The 19304-nt window shown below is 37.0% G+C and overlaps 1 protein-coding gene across 2 annotated transcripts in view; it reads right to left on the bottom strand.

Annotated features, from left to right (window-relative positions):
- Positions 1–3425: 3425 nt before the first annotated feature.
- The window catches only part of OLA1 (Obg like ATPase 1), a 103739-nt gene continuing 87860 nt past the window's right edge, over positions 3426–19304 (bottom strand). For both annotated transcript variants that reach the window (XM_055812067.1, XM_055812068.1), the window contains 4 exons: positions 10941–11081; positions 10167–10263; positions 7962–8084; positions 3426–3963 (listed from right to left, as the gene is read on the bottom strand). In XM_055812067.1, coding sequence (XP_055668042.1) covers positions 3862–3963; positions 7962–8084; positions 10167–10263; positions 10941–11081 — 463 coding nt within the window. In that variant the 3' untranslated portion in view covers positions 3426–3861. The remainder of the gene's footprint in view (positions 3964–7961; positions 8085–10166; positions 10264–10940; positions 11082–19304) is intronic.

The following is a 19304-nucleotide window of genomic DNA, read 5'->3' as shown; positions in this document are numbered from 1 at the left end:
GGACAGGCTTTGAAGAAAAGCTGCTTGAGGAGGCAGGAAGGGTGGTACTGGGTCAGATGCACAGACTGGGCCAGCTGCCTTGGGTCACAGGCCCATCCAGGCTGGCATCCTGGATTCTGACAGCGGCCAACAGATGCCTGACAGAGACAAGGTATACATACCAGTTTTTCTCCCAGCCTCCAGCAATTTGTGACTTAAGGACACTCCAAGTGCAGAGGCGGCATCTTCATTTTTAACAGGGTTTCTTTTTCCCCAATCGGCCCCTTTTTCCTTCCCCCGGGGCTTTGGCCAAGCATTTCTGAACCTTTGCCAGCCTTCAGCACCCACATCATCCTGTGGCCAGAAGTGCGCAGCTGAAACAATGTAAAGTAAGTGTTTGTTGTAGTATTTGTTTTAGCCTACCACCTACACTAGCCTGAGCACTGGCTCTATGAAGATGTGAAAATCCTTCAGTTCCTCTGCGCAATGTGCTGACCCCAAGGATGCTCAAACGGCAGCCGAGATGGCCAGCTGCACCTTTGTGACTGCAATCCTACTAAAATGTTTACTTGGATTTTGAAATAGCTGGATGAACACGCCCGAGTTTCAGGCAGTTAGGCAGCCATTTCTAGTTCATCGCTGACCGCTGAGCATACCCACAACCCATTTTACTTTAAGTAATGTACTATGGAAACAATATGATGCTTTATCTGATACATTAATCCATACAGAAAGCCCAAGCCTGGTCCCCTTGTGCTGTTCTGGGAAACACCAATTAGGACAGAAAATATATCCTACATGGGAGGTATCTGCGGGTACAAATAGTCTTCAAAAGCTAAATTTCTGTGCTTCTCAATGGTCTGAAGTGCCAACCGCTTTGCTCTCCCGATCCACCCCTACAGAGCCACCCCAGTGCCAGTGCAGGCACCGCTGCTTTCACCGACACCTCCACACCACCTGCAGGCCCTCTCTTGTGGTCAGTTTGGAGGCAGGTAGCAGCAATCTTCCCATCCCACTAGCACTTTGTTTAATCCCAGAAACATGCCATCAACGCCATGGCTACTGGGCACTCAGGAATGCAAGTTAAGAGGAAGGGTCAGTAGTTCTCCTCCTTTGCAAAATTCCCTACTTCCTGTATTTTGAAAGAGCAGTGCCTACAGTGTTTTCTCACCCTTCTCCAGCTGGAGAAACAAAGTATGTCCTACTCACTGTCACCATCACTACCACCAGTGAGTACAGGTCACACAGTGAAAAGCATGCAGGCAGGCTTCACTTTTTTTTCTTAAAATAGCAAACATGAGTAGGATGGATGCGTTGCATTTGGAGTCACCTGCACAGGTGGAAATGCATAAATAACGTGTGCTTGGCTTAAGTTAAATCACAATTCTATTAAAAACAGGGTGCTTGAAACTTGCTACCTATCTACAAGTTTTTAGGAGTTTTAAATCTTAAATGCACAGACCCACTGAGAAGAAACACAGGCTGCACAGATTTAATGTGGCCATTGCCACCAGTCACCAGTGATAGGAGTAACAGAGCTTATCAGATTATTCTTTCTTTTAATAAAACTTGTTTTTATTCTGGAATAATTGATTAGCTTCAGTAGTTAAAAGAACATTAGTTAAAACAGCTGTAAAGATAAACTATTCAGGCAAGTTAATAAGATGAAACAAAACATTATAGAATATGTATTTTTAAAGATGTGGCAAATTTTAAGTTCATTTTCTATTTTCAGAATATTGTAACAACTGTAAAAACCCCTGTCTATTATGAACAAATTGGTTCAATTTTTAATTATTTTTCTTTTTAGAACAGGGGGTTATTGTGAAGCACACACATTCAAATCTAAAGAAATATGGTTTATTAAATCTAAACTAAGAGATGCAAAAACACAAAGCAATCCATTAATTGTGCTGTCCTTTCTAACAACTTCCTTGCTGACATGAAATGATTAGGGACCACAGGAATATTTTGGAAACCATAACGAATTTCAGACAGGACACGTTTCAGCAGGTATTAGTGCAGTAAAGAGGTTACTTCTCTTTCACCAACACATACACTCCACTTCTCACTCACCTTTCATTGCGTCTAAAACCCAGCATGAGCCCTTCTCTGTTACTAGCACCTTGCTGACTTCCAAGAGAAACAGGCAGGCTCCGTTTTCTTTCGGGTTTGACTTTTTAACACAAGATTTGGTGGTCCTAATCTTTTCTCAATTATGTAACATCAAAATAACGCCACGAACAAATACCAGCTGCACCGGGGAGACGATACAAAAGAGAATTTCAAGGGTTCCAAAACATCTGAAGCCCTAATTTCCCTGCTTTGCAATGTTGTCCCCCCTCCTGCCACCATGAAAAAAGGAGACACTCTTTAAAACAAAATCAACAACTACGTATTGAAGTCATCTGCCCTCCCTCTTTCTTCTCCGTGCAATTAAAGGCATGATGCCAACTTTTCAACAATGAGCCTCGTGGCTCTGGCTGACCCACGTCTTACTCTTTCAGAAATGAGCAACGAAGCTCAAAGACAGCATCTCAAGGGAAGCCTTGGAGCAGGACCTGACCAGCGCTCCCAATACCTTAAACACAGAGGGGAGGCTAGCCAGTGATGAGTTGCTTTTTCACAGTTTATAGCAAGCAAATATGTCACAGCGACACAAGAGGTCTGGCACACCAACAAGGCACAGGTAACAGCATTTCACCCAGCCCTGACCCCACTGAATCTGTAGCTGAAACCGCAGGCACACGGGCACTTCAGAAAAAGTCAGGCTGTTTGAAATACATTAAACATACTGCAAATAGGGGCAATTCTACAGCTTGCATTAAAAGTACAAACTTGGCAGCATTTTTGCCAACAATTTGTTTTTCTGTGTTACTCAAAGAGAATAGCCCTCCCTCATGGTCAAAGGGGTAAAAAAGTACTCAAAGCTGCGACCTTATTTCAGCAGAACAACTCACCTATCCAGCACAGCGCGATCTCTTCCTTCACAACACTATCTGCTGTCACACTCCGCTGGCCTGAAGACCAGACCTGAGAGGACAGCACACAACATCAGGCACGGCTGCTCAAGGCAAGAGTGAAATACTTTTTCAAAATTATTTGAGCAAAAAAGCTTCAGTCTCAAAGATAACATGATTTTTCTACATAATTTTGTTTTCTCTGGTAAAAATAATTTACACTGCATCGTTCTTATTATCCTTACTATCATCTTTCAGTGAATGTCCATCTACAAATTCATTAACTTTTTTGAGACAAATCATTGGCATCCTAATCTTCTGATTCCCATGAAAGACTCACTTCCGAGATACAATTGCAGCTGCCCCACACTGCCAGTTACTGTATCATACACGTCTTAAAATTCCGTAATCAGCATCCACCAGGTGCCGTATCGCATTCAGCACACCACAGTCAGTCAATACAGACATCCCCAAACACACCAAGGCTGGTTTTGTCAAATGTTTTATTGAGTGTAGACATCTGGAGTACTGTAAAACATGCATTATCTGTAGATTCAAAAAGGAGCAAGCCACATTGTCCTCACTGTCAAACGTGTCAGGCTTGGCATACATGATGGAGATTAATGAAGTATCATGAGAGTAATATGGTTCCTGAAAAGCTTCTACAATTTGGAGTAGGGTCTTAATCGTTTGAAATGCAAAGCTGTTCACATTTAGTGAACTTGCATGTTTGCTGGAGGTGCCATATTTTAATTCAAAACAAACAAGAATGATTTCACGGGGGGGGGGGGGGGGGGGGGGGGGAGGTTCCCTAGGTAGAAACTGTATGCTTTTTGTTTCCAGATATTCCATCCTAAATGAAAAATCATATGCTTTTTGAAGCAGCACAGTTTATTTCTGAGCAATGAACAACATCTGATATTCATTTCTTCTTGGGTTGTTGAGGTGTATTAAATTTAAAGAAGATAATATCTCCATCCTCCACTATGTAATTTCTGCCTTGTTGTCTGTATTTTCCAGCAGCCTGTAAATAGAACAGACAAAAGGAAAATGGGTTATTTCATTAGACATTTTGTAGTATTTTCAAATTGTAATTATTTAACTACATTCTGCTAAAGAAAGGTACTACTTCAGCTTCAGAGTTTGACAGCCGCAATACTAGTCAGTTTAACATAATTTGGTTCTAAACACATATAAAATAGAAACAAAAATAATTTAACCTCCTCTGAATTGGTGGTGCTTAAATGCCATCTGAATTGCACAGTGCTAAATCTGTAAACCCTAGCCAGTCTTAAGATAAAGGACACTAAAAGAATTCCCCCCCCCCAAGCTTTCTGGCTTTTTCTTCATCTAAAAAACCTGCAGATGGCAAACACTGGCAACAGGAATCCGAAACAGGATTGCTGGAAAGGGCAATCGGCAACAGTTTGCCTCGTGGCTGCTTGGCTATTAAAACAGCGTATGAACTACTTCTGAGCGGCTGGACAAATGTCTACTGTCAAAACTAGAGATGGGAACCCTATGCAAAAGTCACAACTGTACACGCCTCATGCTTCGAGGGGGGCTCTCTCGTCTGCTTGTGCCCAGATAAGGAGGACCGAAGAGCACAAAATACAGGCTTGGTTTTTCTGTCAGAAATTCCCTTTAAAAGGAATTTGCTTCAGACTGACAGAGAGAAGAGCAGATAGGCTGTGAACCCACGATACAGAAGAAGGCGTGTAGACCAAAGACATGAAAAGGAAATTTGTTATGAAAATGCTGTACTTGAGGAGAACAGAAAATAGGCAAGGAATCTATTAAATATCAGTACTCTCTGCATTAAAATTTATATTTTTCTGTCTTTATGTCATCATAATTAAACCTAGTATTACAGAGGCTACAGAGAAGCTGTGGCATTAGGACTGACAGACTGGGTGGGAGGTGGTCTGCAGAAGCATTTATCTTGAAAAGTGATCTAAAACATGGAAAAGTTGAGAGCTTCTGCTTTAGTTCAATAACCATTCCTGTTTTGAAGTTTCCTCTTGCAGGAGAAAGTGCTTCCATGCAAGACCTCACTGTGCCATTATTCTCAATGACACTATCACAGTGGTGGCATGCTAAGATCCCATTACAGGAAAGCTGTTAACTAATGACCTTAGTTGCAGTAGAACAGATCAGATTAATGGTACATAGTTAACTTGGACACCTTTCTTTCACAAAACCTGCTCTATAAAGCAACGTATTTCCCCATATTACTGTCTAGAAATTTAGAGGCTCAATAACCTTGTTGCTGTCATTCTTTATTTAAATATGGTCACCAGTGATGCTGGTGCCTGGAGTCTACAGAAAACTGCAGAGAAAATAGCCTCGACAATAAATATACAGTGCAAAAGTAACTGACCTTATCCCATATGACACTATCGATAAATAATAAATAGTACTTTGGAAATGTTTTTATATTCGTCCCCCCCATCCCTGGAAATCTGTTTAGACTATAAAAGGTTTACTTTCAAGTAGACTTAGTAGTTCTTGCCTTTGAAGATTCTAATAATGCCCAAAGTCAAGTGTAATCAGACTAATTGATGGCATAAACACTAATAAAACAGTGCTGTAAAAATCGTCAGCAAGCATAAGCTGCAGGCACAGGTACAGAGATATTTTACAGTCAAATACATTTATAACTCACAAATATTTGTTGAAAAAACTGACCTCCACAAAGTAACAATGCAGATATTTTTTTTTTTAGCACACTACTGCACGCTGTTGAAGTGGCATAGACTTCTTTAATTAAATACATTTTGACACACTAATGCAAGTTTATGTATTTTTGTTACCAGTTTATAGTTAATTAAAAGTGACAGTGTTCCTTTAAATTCTCTAGAGACCATTTAATCCATTTCCATCACTATCAGAAACACTGGTTGAAAAAATCAATACCCATTTGTGAATCTTGAGTATGTATTAAACAAGACACGTCTAACCAGTTCATTTGCACTTGAAAGCAGCCATCTGTAGAAGCCAGCTTTGCCTAAGCAGATATGATTGCTAATAATGTGATATCCCTGTAGACTACAAAGCCCACACAGAGCTATTCAGTGTATAGTTCACAGCACTGGCATCAAATTAGTTATGCTGTACTGGTGTTAAACACACACAAAATCAAACTTAAAAATCGATCAACTTGATAACATACAAAGCAAGCAACTCCCATTGCCACTGTTATTTCAGTTGACTCCTAAAAGCTCCCAAAATTAATTTTGAAATTTACCAGCAATATAAAAGTAATTAGTATTGTGTATGGCACGAAACACTGTATTAAATGCAAATTGGAAAAAAGCAATATAACACATTTTTCTAAGAGCAAGAGTTTTTTTGTAACCTTGATTAAAAAAATGAGTAACAAATGTAAATATGCTTGCTTTACAGATACTTCAAAACAGTAAAAATGTAATCATTAAATATAATTTGAACATGGAAGCTTGATGTCTAGAATCTCACACTGAAAAGCAAATAAAAATACACAAACAAAATATAGATTAATTTAGTAGGTACTAACTGATGCAGCTTCCCAGGGTAAACGCTCAGATTTGACCATCAAAAACTGTTGCTGGCAAAATTTGAATCTTGGTTACATAAAGTGGTTTCTGACTGCGCAATATTAGATTTATTTATAGCTGTGGTTTCGCTTTACAACTACAACTCTACTTCCCTTTTCATAAGGCAGTTCACATGCCGCAACGAACCAATTATACTGGGATTTTTTTCCCTCACTTCCTGGGGTTCAAACAAACCTATTAAAGTCCTGCTGCTCGGTATGATCTTCCTTAGTGATACCACTGAGGAAAAGCTGAATTTGAAATCAAGAGTTTTGCATACCTTTCAAGCTATCAAATAGCAAACAATAAAGCTGAACCTTTTAAATTCTTTAACACATTCTAGTGTGTAGGAACCTTCAAATACTGAGAGTAATTAAATCAAACCAATGTGCTTGTAATTGCAGTTTTATAATATACAAATCTTAATAAAACATTGAAAATGCCAAATGAGAAATCAATGTGTATGAAATAAAGGGAAGTTTCTCTGCTTAATGAAGGTGGAAATAATGCAGTAGCAATGCAAAGAACACTTTTTCTTAGGACATTTATTTGCCATGTACAAGTTCATTTCATATTTAATAACTTCAAATCAGATATAATTTGTCAGCTATAAGAAGGGCACAACTTTAGGCACCCAATCAGTCTCTGCCCTCTAGTGTCGAGAAAGCAGATAAAGCTCTTTTTAACAGAAGTATCACTACAAAGAAACGTGAGCTCAAGAAAAAAGTTTTTCATTAAATATCTTCACTGCCTATTCAGTAGACAGCAACTAGGAAACTTCACAATGTAATATATTTTCGTGGACTACTGACAACCATTACTGGCACCCTGAACAATCAAAGTAAGGCATGGCATTTTTGAGTAAGACATCAAAGGGCAATTGAATTAAATACTGATATGGTAAATTTTAAGGTTCTAATTATGCCTATCAGAGCCTAGGACTGGAATCCACTAATCCATGTGTGTGTAAAGTACATTTTCATAACATAATATTTTCTTAACCATTTGCATCTGACATTTGTAAGATCTTCACTGCAAACTCAAAAAAAGATGACATTATTAGAAGATTTTCTGTGTTTGTGTTTCCTTTAAGAGGTGATTAAAAAATCTGCTATCTCATCTTAAAAATCCAATTTTTCAAAACAAAGTTCATTTTAAAGCTTATTAAATTCTGAACACTAGCATGCAAAGAGAGAAAAAAAAATTAGCATAGCATTTGGTCTTGGTGTTGACATAAACTGTCATATCTTAGATACTGAAATAGTTGCATTCCTGTTCAGTAAGTTGGTGCATTTGAACTCTTTCTTAAATAAAAGATGAAAACAGATTTTGGTCTATTGCTAGAGGTGACTTAAGAATCACTTAGCATCAAGAACTTCTTCCCATGGAAAGAATGGAAAAATGGCACATAATGGAGGAAGGGAGGAGAAAAAGATGGGGAGCTCACCTTGACAGCAGCTTCTGAACCTCCTTCTTTAAAATCTTCATATTTCATTACTTCAGCCATAATGAATCCCTTCTCAAAATCTGTGTGAATCTTCCCTGCTGCCTGAGGAGCCTTCGTCCCTTTCTGTCAAAGGAAAGACCGGAAGAAAATTAATTGCATTTAAGAAGACTGATTGCAGGGAAGAGGTTTCTCCTTTTTGATATCCTTTCAGGATGTGCTAAAACTTTGTTTTGTAGCAGTTAAAATGTTACGCATCCAAAATTCAATTCTCAGTACTGGGACAGACAGGCGCCTTCGCCACAGATAAACCAATGGATATTAAAGGGCAGCTTTGTTTTTCCTGATAGGTATCAACAGCAGTATTGATTTTAGAAGCTATGATTGTGTTTTGTTGTGAGATTCACTTCGATCCCTAGCTCCTGACACAGACAGAAAGTGAGGAAAATAAAGATTTTTAAGTAACTTAAAAATCTGAATTATGACTTTTACTTACATCCAAATAATTTCAATTAAATGATAACATTCATTGGTGATCCATATTTATAATCAAAAATTATTTATGGAGCTCAAACCCTACATATTTGCTTATTTTTATTTCAGTCTAATATAGAACAAAATGAGTATTCTTACCAAAATGTCAACAGCTGAATCACTAAAAAATAAAAAAAATCACAGGCAACTATTATAAGATAATTTAAGTTTATGCAATAGGGGAGAATGCATTATAACTGCGTGCTTTAAATTACAAGGACATACATTCTGTGCACATACAACCATGGAGAGAAATTTGAGAAATAATGGTGACCTAAAGGCTGCTTAATAAAGCATGTTAAAGTGCTAAGGAGTCTGACACTGTAAAGCACAGTTTTTACAATAAAAGATGTATTGGGTTAATATGGCTACTCACTGATGCTTACCTGACTAAATATCTTTGCACATTAAATCACAGATAGTCACAATCAGTCTTAAGACAAACCAGCTTTCAAATTTTCTAATAAAGAGCAAGCATTTCTCCTACTGAAAACAGTGGAGTTCAGAATGTGCTTTTAAAAACTGTGGCAAGAATCAGAACAACTTCTGCCTTTGTATTATTTTGGTAGCTATTTCAGGGACTTCTGCTAGCAGTTACCATATAAAACGAAATGAGATAAAAAGGCTAAAAAAATAAACGTGCTTTTAGGAAAATGAGTTTAACATCCTAAACCATACACAAACATCTGTAGCAGTATTAATACAAATACGAGTTTACTAGAAATTATGTTGATTAATGAAAACAAATGAATTCCATTGAATGAAAGTAAATACAGCACTGAGATTCACTGCACAGCACTAAACACACTGATGCAAAAAATAAAAGCTCAGTGACAGATTTGCACCTCCAAAAGTTGACATTTCTGTAATTTTTAAGATAAGAGTTTATAACTACATGCATTTCAAATTGCAATTGCAATTCAAATTGCAAAAATTCAAAATATTTTTCAATGCTAATCTTTCTATTATAACATATTTACATTCAAAGGCAAACCACTACAGCTCAGCTCTTACTGTCCTCTGGGAATAAATTAGTAGATGTCTATGGCTATAATCATTCTGCATCAATATTTAAAATGCATAATATAATTTTAGGCATTACATAAGTTCCCAGATAAACATATAAAACTACCAAAATAAATGAGGTATAAATATTAAAGTCAGTAAAAGACCTGAATTACTGCACACTGATTTTAGGGTTTTGAGCCCAACTGTGTATCCATGAGGAATATAATGATGTTATATTGCTTTTATTGCTGAAAATGTAATCCGAGCAAAGCAAAGGAGGAATGAACCATCCGCAACCCAAACAAACTTAGTGAATACAAAATGAAAAGCAACATCAATTTCACTGCAGACAAACCCAGTCACACAGATTAAGCAAGCACAATACTGGTACGTCTTATCTCTGACCACAGGAGGAGGGTAGACAGATTCTACAGGATGAAGAAATTCAGACTATGTAATAGGCAGAATCAATTGTTACCTGCCTCAATCAATGCAGCTCCACTTTCACTGTTCAGCAGCTCACAAATAATTAAAGTTATCCTGGACAAAAACCTCATCTGTAATGACTAGCTAACCGCCACCATGACAAACTTCAAAGTCAGTGATATCAATCTGAATTCAATAGTGTGGAACTGGATATAGCTGATGAATAAGTATGAATCTTACCCTGATGGTCCATGCACGCACTTCATCTGGGCCTGCAGTGAAAAAGTATTCTAGTTGGAGTGCTGCATATCCAGCCTTAATGATCTTTGCTAAAGCACTGAAAAAAAAATGAATCCAATTCATTCAACATATACACATATAACAGCTAAATCCCCCAAGTAATCAATTTACACGAAAGACATCACGCATTTTGAAGACACCAGGTCTACTTTTAAACACAGCAATAATCACAGTAGCGTTTTTCTTTGAACTCTCTTCAGAAATACTTTTTTACTGCAGAATCATAAAGGCAGTATTTTGATTTGTTTATTTGGCAGGCTACAGAAATATGGGGTAAATTTAAATCACCCTATCAGGCAGCACTTTTGGTCTCATGTAATTTTCAGGACTCCAGGTCATGAAAGCATAACTGTTTGACTGAAATTTGATATTGAAACAATTTATTACAGTTCTTCAGAAAAATTATGGCAAAATTTTCTCCACCATCCCTATTCCCCATGGATGACGAAACAGTTTTGGTGATCATTCCTTCTCAAAAATATACATAACTAATACCTATGTTATAATTAAAACACTGTACAGAGATGACAGATGACAGTTAAAAACTTAATTTAAAATAAATCTTTTCACTCTGTCTCATGGTAAAGAAAGGAGAAGATTCTCTCTTTATAATGGTAATTACTCTGTCATTTATTATTCTATCAGCGCAAGCAATTAAATTACTGCAAGGAAATAGTTGATAATAAAGTGTAGGGAAAATGAATGCTAATTAACCTTTGTGTCATGTTCTCTTCCAGATACTTCTGTTTCTCCTCAGCACTCATATCTTGCAACTTGAGTTCCAAGGCCCCACTAAAAGGAATGACCAAAGCACCCGGGTCGTGCTTGTCCACCCACTCTTTAATTTTTATCAACCTGTAGACAACAAAGGGCACAACATTATCTTGTAGTGCATGCATGGCTGTACCACATTCATTATTATCAAGTAGCACATACATATTCATAAGAATTGTACGGATTTATGATGCCATCTTTTTGTGTATTGCTTTCCAAGGTCAAGGCATTAACAGGCAGCAATTGCTTCAGGTGTACTCCATTAACATTTCACTGTTTCTTGGTTTCTGTTTGGCATTTAATCTATCAGAAATAGGCATAATTTGAGACAATAACTAGGTTTTTGGTAGAGGTTAAATACTGGCAACCTAAAATACTAACTGAATAAAACTTTGTAGATCTGCGGATGTACATTTTCCTGAGACTTCCAAGAGTGGTATTTATCAAAAGCGGTAAAACGGAGGCTCTTCAGTTTTAACTGTGACTTTTTTTTTTTAAAAAGAAAAAAAACATTTCAGTGGCTACGGCAGCTATGAGCAGACAGTAAAGAACATTACACTCTACAAACTCCCAGACAGCAAGCAGCACCTTGTTTTTTCGAGCTACTGATCTTGGAGTGTGCCATAGCTAATGAATACAGGGCCGTGTTACTACTAGTTTCTCCCACCTTTCTACTATGTCCCCAGGACAAAGCTTCTAGATACTACACTACTATTATTTTAAAACAAATAATCAAATCTCCTATTCCTCTTAATCTTCAATAACTGGCAGTATCAATAACAGCTTGCTGTACTTCTAGTATTTTTTTTTTAGTTGAATGAAATACAAATTTAGAGTTACAGATTTATGGTGTTAGTTTTTGAATGTTCAATATCCTATTAAAATTAAGAAAATCTTTGCAGCAACAGCTGATGTTTAAACAATCTCTAAACACAGGCATCATATTCATGACTGCAAGTACTATTTATTTTAAATTTAAGGGAGACGTTCATACATTACTTGTAAGGAGCTGAATATTATTTATAGGGCACTCTTTCTGAACAGGTATGAATGGTAAGAACGACAACTCTGTACGCTCAGCAAGAAAACAAAAGAGGCATGGGAATACTTCCTGTATACTAAGAATCAAAGTACAAAATACAGTACGTTGGGTGCTGGATGTTTCAGACCTGAAGCACCCACCATACAGCACAGGGTTTTATGCTTGCTGAGTTCTTTTTCTTAGTCCTGCTAATCTCCAAGATTTAGACTAAGGTTTTAACTGCTATTATACTAAAGTGCTTTGAAACTGTGGCCTGCAAATCTTTAAATAATCAATGCAAATGTCACTTCAGAAAAAAATGAACTGAACCACAAGTTCATCAACACACATTTGTCAAAGAAAATAGCAGGGGATCAGAGCTATTATGAGATTAAGTGCATGGCCCACTGAGTAGGGTTTTAGATGGGACAAAGAATAAAAAGTTCACTCAACAGTTTTCACACGTTTGTTATATAAGGCTGGTCTTCTGTCATTTACTTATGTAAATACCCCATCAGTGGTTTTCAATCTTCATTATACTAATCTTTTTTTCCTTCAGCTATCCAATGAAAGTATAGTCTGGTATCCAGGACTGATATTGAAACAGTATTGCCTTCAGAAACATCTGAACTGAAAATCACAATTAAGGTGCATTTCTGAATATGACATGTGACATTTAACACCACTTCTAAAACTGACATTTGTAGTTAACTAATTTATTTTGGCTAACAAACTGGATATCGAAGTTCAGAGATTATAAATGCCAAACTTTTACAGAAAACATATCTAGAAATGGAATTGCTATTCGTAAGTGTACTTCCAACATCTGTGCATACATCTTTTTTATATTTTTTTAAAGAAAGTATCTAACACTGGTCTCTAGACTAATTAAATAACGTACCAGTGAAAGACAGAATGAAGCATGCAAACTTGAAAAAGTGAAACAAGCTAACGTCAAAAACTGGATTCAAATTCTGTTTGTAAATATGGTCATCATAACTAATAAACTAAGAACTATTGTGGAACAACAAGATAAGAAATAATTACTTTGGCTAAAACACCAATTCAGAATAATAATAGTCTTAGACTGTCATTTTAACAGCTTTTCTATTGAGTCCTTAGAGGGATTATTTGCATTCCTCAGGTATTCTATTGTACAATTCAGATGAATAAAGACTTACAAATCATTCCTCTACCGCCAGTGTGAGACTTTGATCCAGTGAATACACCATTGTACCTTAACTATAATTGGCAAAAAACCTGACAGTGTAGAGCATCACAAGCTTAATAACAAAGGAGAATATCTCAAAGTGTTGACAGATGATCTTCATAATGCAGGCGCAGAGCTGGTACATTTTAGCAATAAATGAGCACTGAGGTCTAAAGGTCTCTGAAGTGACTGACATCAGACCTGCTACAGCCTCACTAAAAGAATAAGGTACTGCATCCCACTCTGTACAGACAGTCGGGTTCTCTGCCCGAGTCTTTCACTTTTGCGACTTTCAATGTCACAGGAATTACTAAAAAGTACCAAGGAATTCCCCTAATGTTGATCAAAATAGGGAAAACAAACAAAAAAAAGTAAATACTCTAATATAAATACTGATATATTTCTAAATGAAATTTTCCCCAAAGGAAAAATGCTTGACTAATAATAAAGTAATAGTTCAAGTCTGCTTTCCTGTTAGGGGTAACCAAGCGTGCTAAACGGAACAAAATTCTCTTAACAAATGGCAACAATTAACACCAAAGTCTGGTTGATTTGAGCACATAATTTTTCCATGGAAATGTTGTACGTCTGTAAAAGGACAGCATTAGCACACTCATTTGGGCCTTTGTTAAGATAAGCAAATCCTGGAGTATGTCTCCATTATTTCATACTATACTTGGTGATGAATGATGAAGGGCATTGGGTGTTAGGCTGAGAGAAACAACTATTAATACTTAAGATGATCTCAATTAAAAAAACCCAACACACTAAAATGTAACAAAATTAAAAGTGAAAAAATCCCCAGTATTAGAACTGGAAGAACCAATGACCTTGATTAACAGCTGAAACTACTTTAAGAAACAAGAAAGTGCTCAAGATGAAAATCCTTCTTGACAACGTAAACTGGAAACTGTGTGAAAACAGTGTACACATTAAAAGCAATTCAAAATATCCTCCTTCCTAATCAGGTTTCTAAAAATGCCGTTATTAGTAGAATTAAAACTAAAAGCTGATTATAAAATGTAAAGCAGAAAGAAGACAGGTTTATTTTAGTACTGCTCAGTAATAACAGCGAGGGATGTCTCAGAGCACTTCTGGACATCCAACAGCCTTTTCCTATTGAGGTGGCTTGATTCTTCCCCCTGTGGAGAGGGGGGTGCCAACAGCAACTACAGAGGGTTCCTGAGCCGAAATTTGATTCTATTCGTCACAAATGGACAAAATATCCTTACTGGCAAAAAACGTAGACCCAAAGGACAGGAAGACAACTACTCATTCTGTGATGGCAAAAAGAAAATCTTAAGTAAAAACTGAATCAAAAACTCAATTAAAAAGTCAACTATGTAAAAACCTGACACAAGCCCAAACTCAAGACAAGAACAAAACCAGATCTGAACAATTTGTAAGTGAAGGCAGCACTCAAAAATCTGACCAGGGAAAACGGCCAAGAGGAATTAAGATGCTCACTTCCATCTAACACTTACTGTTGGCTTATAAGGAGATAATGAAGAACAACAGCATGTCAGCATATTTGCTACTAACTCCGAAAAAGCCAAGATGTTTCCTTGCCATTAGCAGATTCCAAAATTTGACAAAGGTGTCATTTAAGAGCATTACAGTCTTTAACTCTGCATCAGCCTGGCAAGGAAAAAGTAAATGAAAGAAGCCAATGACTTCAAGTGCAGAAAGATCAGGACAACTCCTGATACTAAATCAGGATGCAGAACAGATCTTGGAGAAAGGTTTAAAAATGATGGCACTCACTGAGAAGGCCAACAAGCAAAGCGCACCAGAAAGCGGAGCTGTGCAGAAGGTACTGCCTTCACTTTGAAATGCTGATGTTTCCTGAGGCAGAAGAAACCAAAGCCTGCAGACAATCCAATAAAGAAGTACAAAAGCTGCAAAATGTACATTAACTACAAATCAATATTTGACAGTGTTTTACATGACAGATCCAGCTGGGAACAGAGAGAGTTCAGATGGAAATCACAAGTAGTGATGGAAGAGAGAAGCTGCAGAGAGAACTTAGGCTCCGTGAACAACTGCAAGGCAAGATGATCTGAAAAACTGACCCCTGAGAAGGAAAGGTGATTAGTGAAAGTATGCTTTTGTACAAGCAATACAAAAAAAACCCCAAACCATCTAACTCACGGAAAGGCAACAATTGTTTTTCTGTTCTACACCTGAAATACGAGTAGAAATCAGCAGAAACAGAACAGGATGGCAAAGCAGAAGAAAACACCAGGCAGCACCGCAAGAAGTAACAAATGTAGATGATCAAGCTAAGTGATCAAAACATACAAAATTCTGAAAAAAAAATATCTACAGATAAGAGTGAGAACAAGAAGATCTAGCACTTCCAACAGGCTTTTCCTGTTGGCAGTTTTGAGCAATCCCAGGATTTTTAAAAACTTCCCTAAAACCAAACTTTGTTCCCAACTGTTGAAAAGTTTTTGGTATGTGTAGCCTAAGCCACTTTTATTTCAGTTTAAATGCATTAGTTTAACTGAGCCTATACGGACTGGGAATACACACTGCCTATTTGTTCACACTTAAAACCTGAGGTCTGTCTTTTTATTTTGAGTTTTCCTTGTAAGCCACATATTACTTCTAACTTTGAACCTTCTTCTGGACTATAACTGGTCTAAAAGTTCCTGGAAGCACACAGTACCTAATGCACTCCACGGAGCTTTCAATAATAATGTCTTATAAGCATTAAAAACAACTAGAGGATTAACTTACATATTTTTCAGATGATTCTCCTATTTATAAAACCCAGTATAGCATTTGTTTTTTGTGACAGCACTGCAACATTATCTCACGCTCAGTTTATAGCTTATTGTATGATCCTGCTTGACTAGCTATTCTTAATACTATATTTGCCTAGTGGATTATTTCTGCATAAAATCCTTCTCAGAAGTTGCACCCTAGCTCTTTTTTTCTTAATGATTTCTTCTATTTATTGAGATGCTCCTAAATTCTAATTTTGTTCTATATATACCTGGTCACTCCTAGTTTGGGGTCATCTAAAGATTTAACAAAAATGTTCATCATCCTGCTCATTAATGGAAATATTTAACAGTATTCAACCAGCAGCCGCTTCTGCAGATCTCATAATGAGATATTCTTCCAATCAGAAAGTGAACCACTGATAACTATGCTCTGTGTATTATCTTCCAACCAGTCTTGCACACTCAACTTCCAGTAGTTTCCATCTAGCTAATATTTCCTATCTCATTTATGAGAATGTTGAAAGGCATTGAAACCTTTAAAGGCTTAATAAAAGTCCCAATATGTAGTAAAGTATATTTTTCTACTATATGCAAGACCATTACATTTATCACAAAAAAAAATATTAATCTGACAACTTAGACAAGTAATAAATAGCTAACACGTATTTATGAAGACAACTGGGCTGCTTCTAGGTGATTAAAAACAATTGAATCTTTCCAACATTTTTCTTGAAATTAAAGGAAAATTCATTGACTTAAAAATTTTTTCTTCTTTATGGCTTTCTTTTGTCTTTTGAAGCATCACCCATTATCCACAAATTATCTAAAATGATGATGTTAGGCAACCTTTTTTTTTTTTTTTTTTTTTAATTTTTTTTGGGCCAGGTCCCAAAACATTCTAAGAGTACCACTAGGTTTAGTTGATTTGATGGGATGGGAGACGAAAATCTAATTTACCTAAGCACCAGCACTATGTGACACAGTTCACAGGTGACGTCCTTCCTTCCCTGCTGTTCTGTTAGCATGCACAGACTCCACAAAGATCAGGTACCACTGTTCTCAGTGTGGCACATATATATAGATGAATATGAATATGTAATCTTATATAAATAAGAAACATTCACAGCCTCAGTAAGCTATCATTCCAGATTTATACAATTGACAAAGAATGGAATGGTGAAAATGATGAAACCAATGTATATAATAATTTTCTACCAAAAACCACGTCTATGGAAGAAGTTAAGAATGGGAAGCAGAAAGCACAGGTACTCTGCTGTAACAGATTAACATGCTGTAACTCTTACTGCTACCTGCCTTTCTTAGGGTACCTCTTTCTTCTTGCGCTACATAAAGAGAAAGGAAGACTAAACAGGAAAACATTAAGGAATAAAGAGGTATTTTCTTCCCCACCATGACAGTTTGCATTTTATGAAGTCAGTAAATCTACAGAAGGTTTGGAACTACCTGTTACTGACCTAGTCAATCCAGTTTTAAATTGTCTGTGACATTTATGAATTGATTTCTTTATTCTCTGGTCCTGGATGGCCAGGAATAACACAGCGATCCTTAGATTTCAAAAAGCCCTCTCCCACCCCCTACCCCTCACCCCTCACCTGCAAGCACTTTCTAGTAACACTTCAGAACAAAAACACTCCCTCCACATGCTGGGCTGCTCCCTGGCCAGTAGCCTCCTCTCAGCCCCTCAGGAACTCAGAACTCCATTTATCCTGCGCATCCTGAATAAGTTCCTTGACAACCTTCCAATGTCCATATCCCCTCCAGTATTTAGTCACTGCATCCAGATGAAATCTTACAAGAGACCAACATGGAGAACCTATCTCACACATTAGATGTCACTCATCTCCCAACACAGATAGACTTGAGCCTTGAAACACACAGTGCAATAGTCCTTAACATTTTTTACCACAGTATTTTCAGGGGTTTGCAACATCTCAGGAATCTTATGACAAAATAAGTATATAAAGCATTTCACTCTACCAGATTTGGATTTCACACTTTTTAACTTCATTGTAAATTCAACTGATACTGTATCAAGAATAATAGAAGTTCCTGATCAACACTGTCATTTGCCATTTATTACAGATGAGTTTATAACTTTCCTCAACATTGTCCTTTGAAACGTAAGTAATCCCAGGCTCTCTGCCTTATGTGTGTCAAAACAAATTTTTGCAGGGCCTTGATCTTTACCACAGCCATCATCTTACATCCCCTATAATTCTGCAAAATCATCTACTAGATGGAGTGACCAGCATTGCACCTACTATTTTAGTTTACGTTGCCTCCCATATTCTAAAGGAACATTTTCATAATCTGGATGCGAGCTTCTCATCCCACTCCTCCATCTAGATGTTATGCTTGCTTTTCTGCTACCAGCTGCACATGGAGCAGGGACCCTTCCCACACCCCCCGCAGGCATTCTCAAGCTGTTCACCAACAAAAATAACCTGGCAAGAAAGCAGTTTTCAGAAGGAGGAAGTATTTTATTTCTTTCTTACCCTGCCTCCCCACCCCTTTTAAGCTGGACCAATTCACTTTTCTATGTATCCTTAAAACCACTTGTACCACTATAACTGAAGGGTGGTGCAGGAACAGTTAAGACTGGTCAAGCCAGGAGTGCCTTAAGTTAGCCTCCCACCCAAACAAGAGCAATGCCATGAAGCCAAGTTCAATCAAGAATTTTGGTGTTTATCATTGGAGAATACTTCTATATGGCATGACTCCTGAGTAAAGATTATCCCATATGAGATCAGTTAAAAATAGATTCTTCAAGGTAGAAAACAATATTAGTTGACGGGAGGGGAAAAGTCAAAGCAATATTCTGGAAATTCATAAGACTGCACTTATTATGCCCTCAAGACATAATTCTGTTAACAAATTGTCTAGCATAATATGGAAGTAGTATACAGTTCTCAGTTTATCTGGTCTAGAAAGCGAATGGCAGATATTTGTTGTTTAATGATATGTTAAAAATGTGTAAGGACATAACACTTCAATTACAACTTTATACTACTGACAATTTTTGAACATATTTCAAATAAAGGTTTGTCTTAACTGAAATGAAACTTGTTTAGCTGTTTTGGGTTTGCAAGATGTCAGAACTGTGAAAGAAATACTACTGGATAACATGATATTACCTGTAAATCAAGTACAGACAGTTAGTAGTTAATGGGCAAAATACTTCCATAACTAGGAGAAATAAAGCATGCAAATAGAAAAATCAAGATGATGACCTACAACCAAGTTTGAATTAAAGAATATCAAGATGGTAGAAAGACAGAGAGAAAGAGGTAAAATAATCCAGAATTACATTTTCTGCTAAT

This window comes from Falco peregrinus, chromosome 8, assembly GCF_023634155.1.
Source record: "Falco peregrinus isolate bFalPer1 chromosome 8, bFalPer1.pri, whole genome shotgun sequence".
Lineage (NCBI taxonomy): Eukaryota > Metazoa > Chordata > Aves > Falconiformes > Falconidae > Falco > Falco peregrinus.
This window is presented reverse-complemented; position numbering and strand designations above follow the sequence as displayed.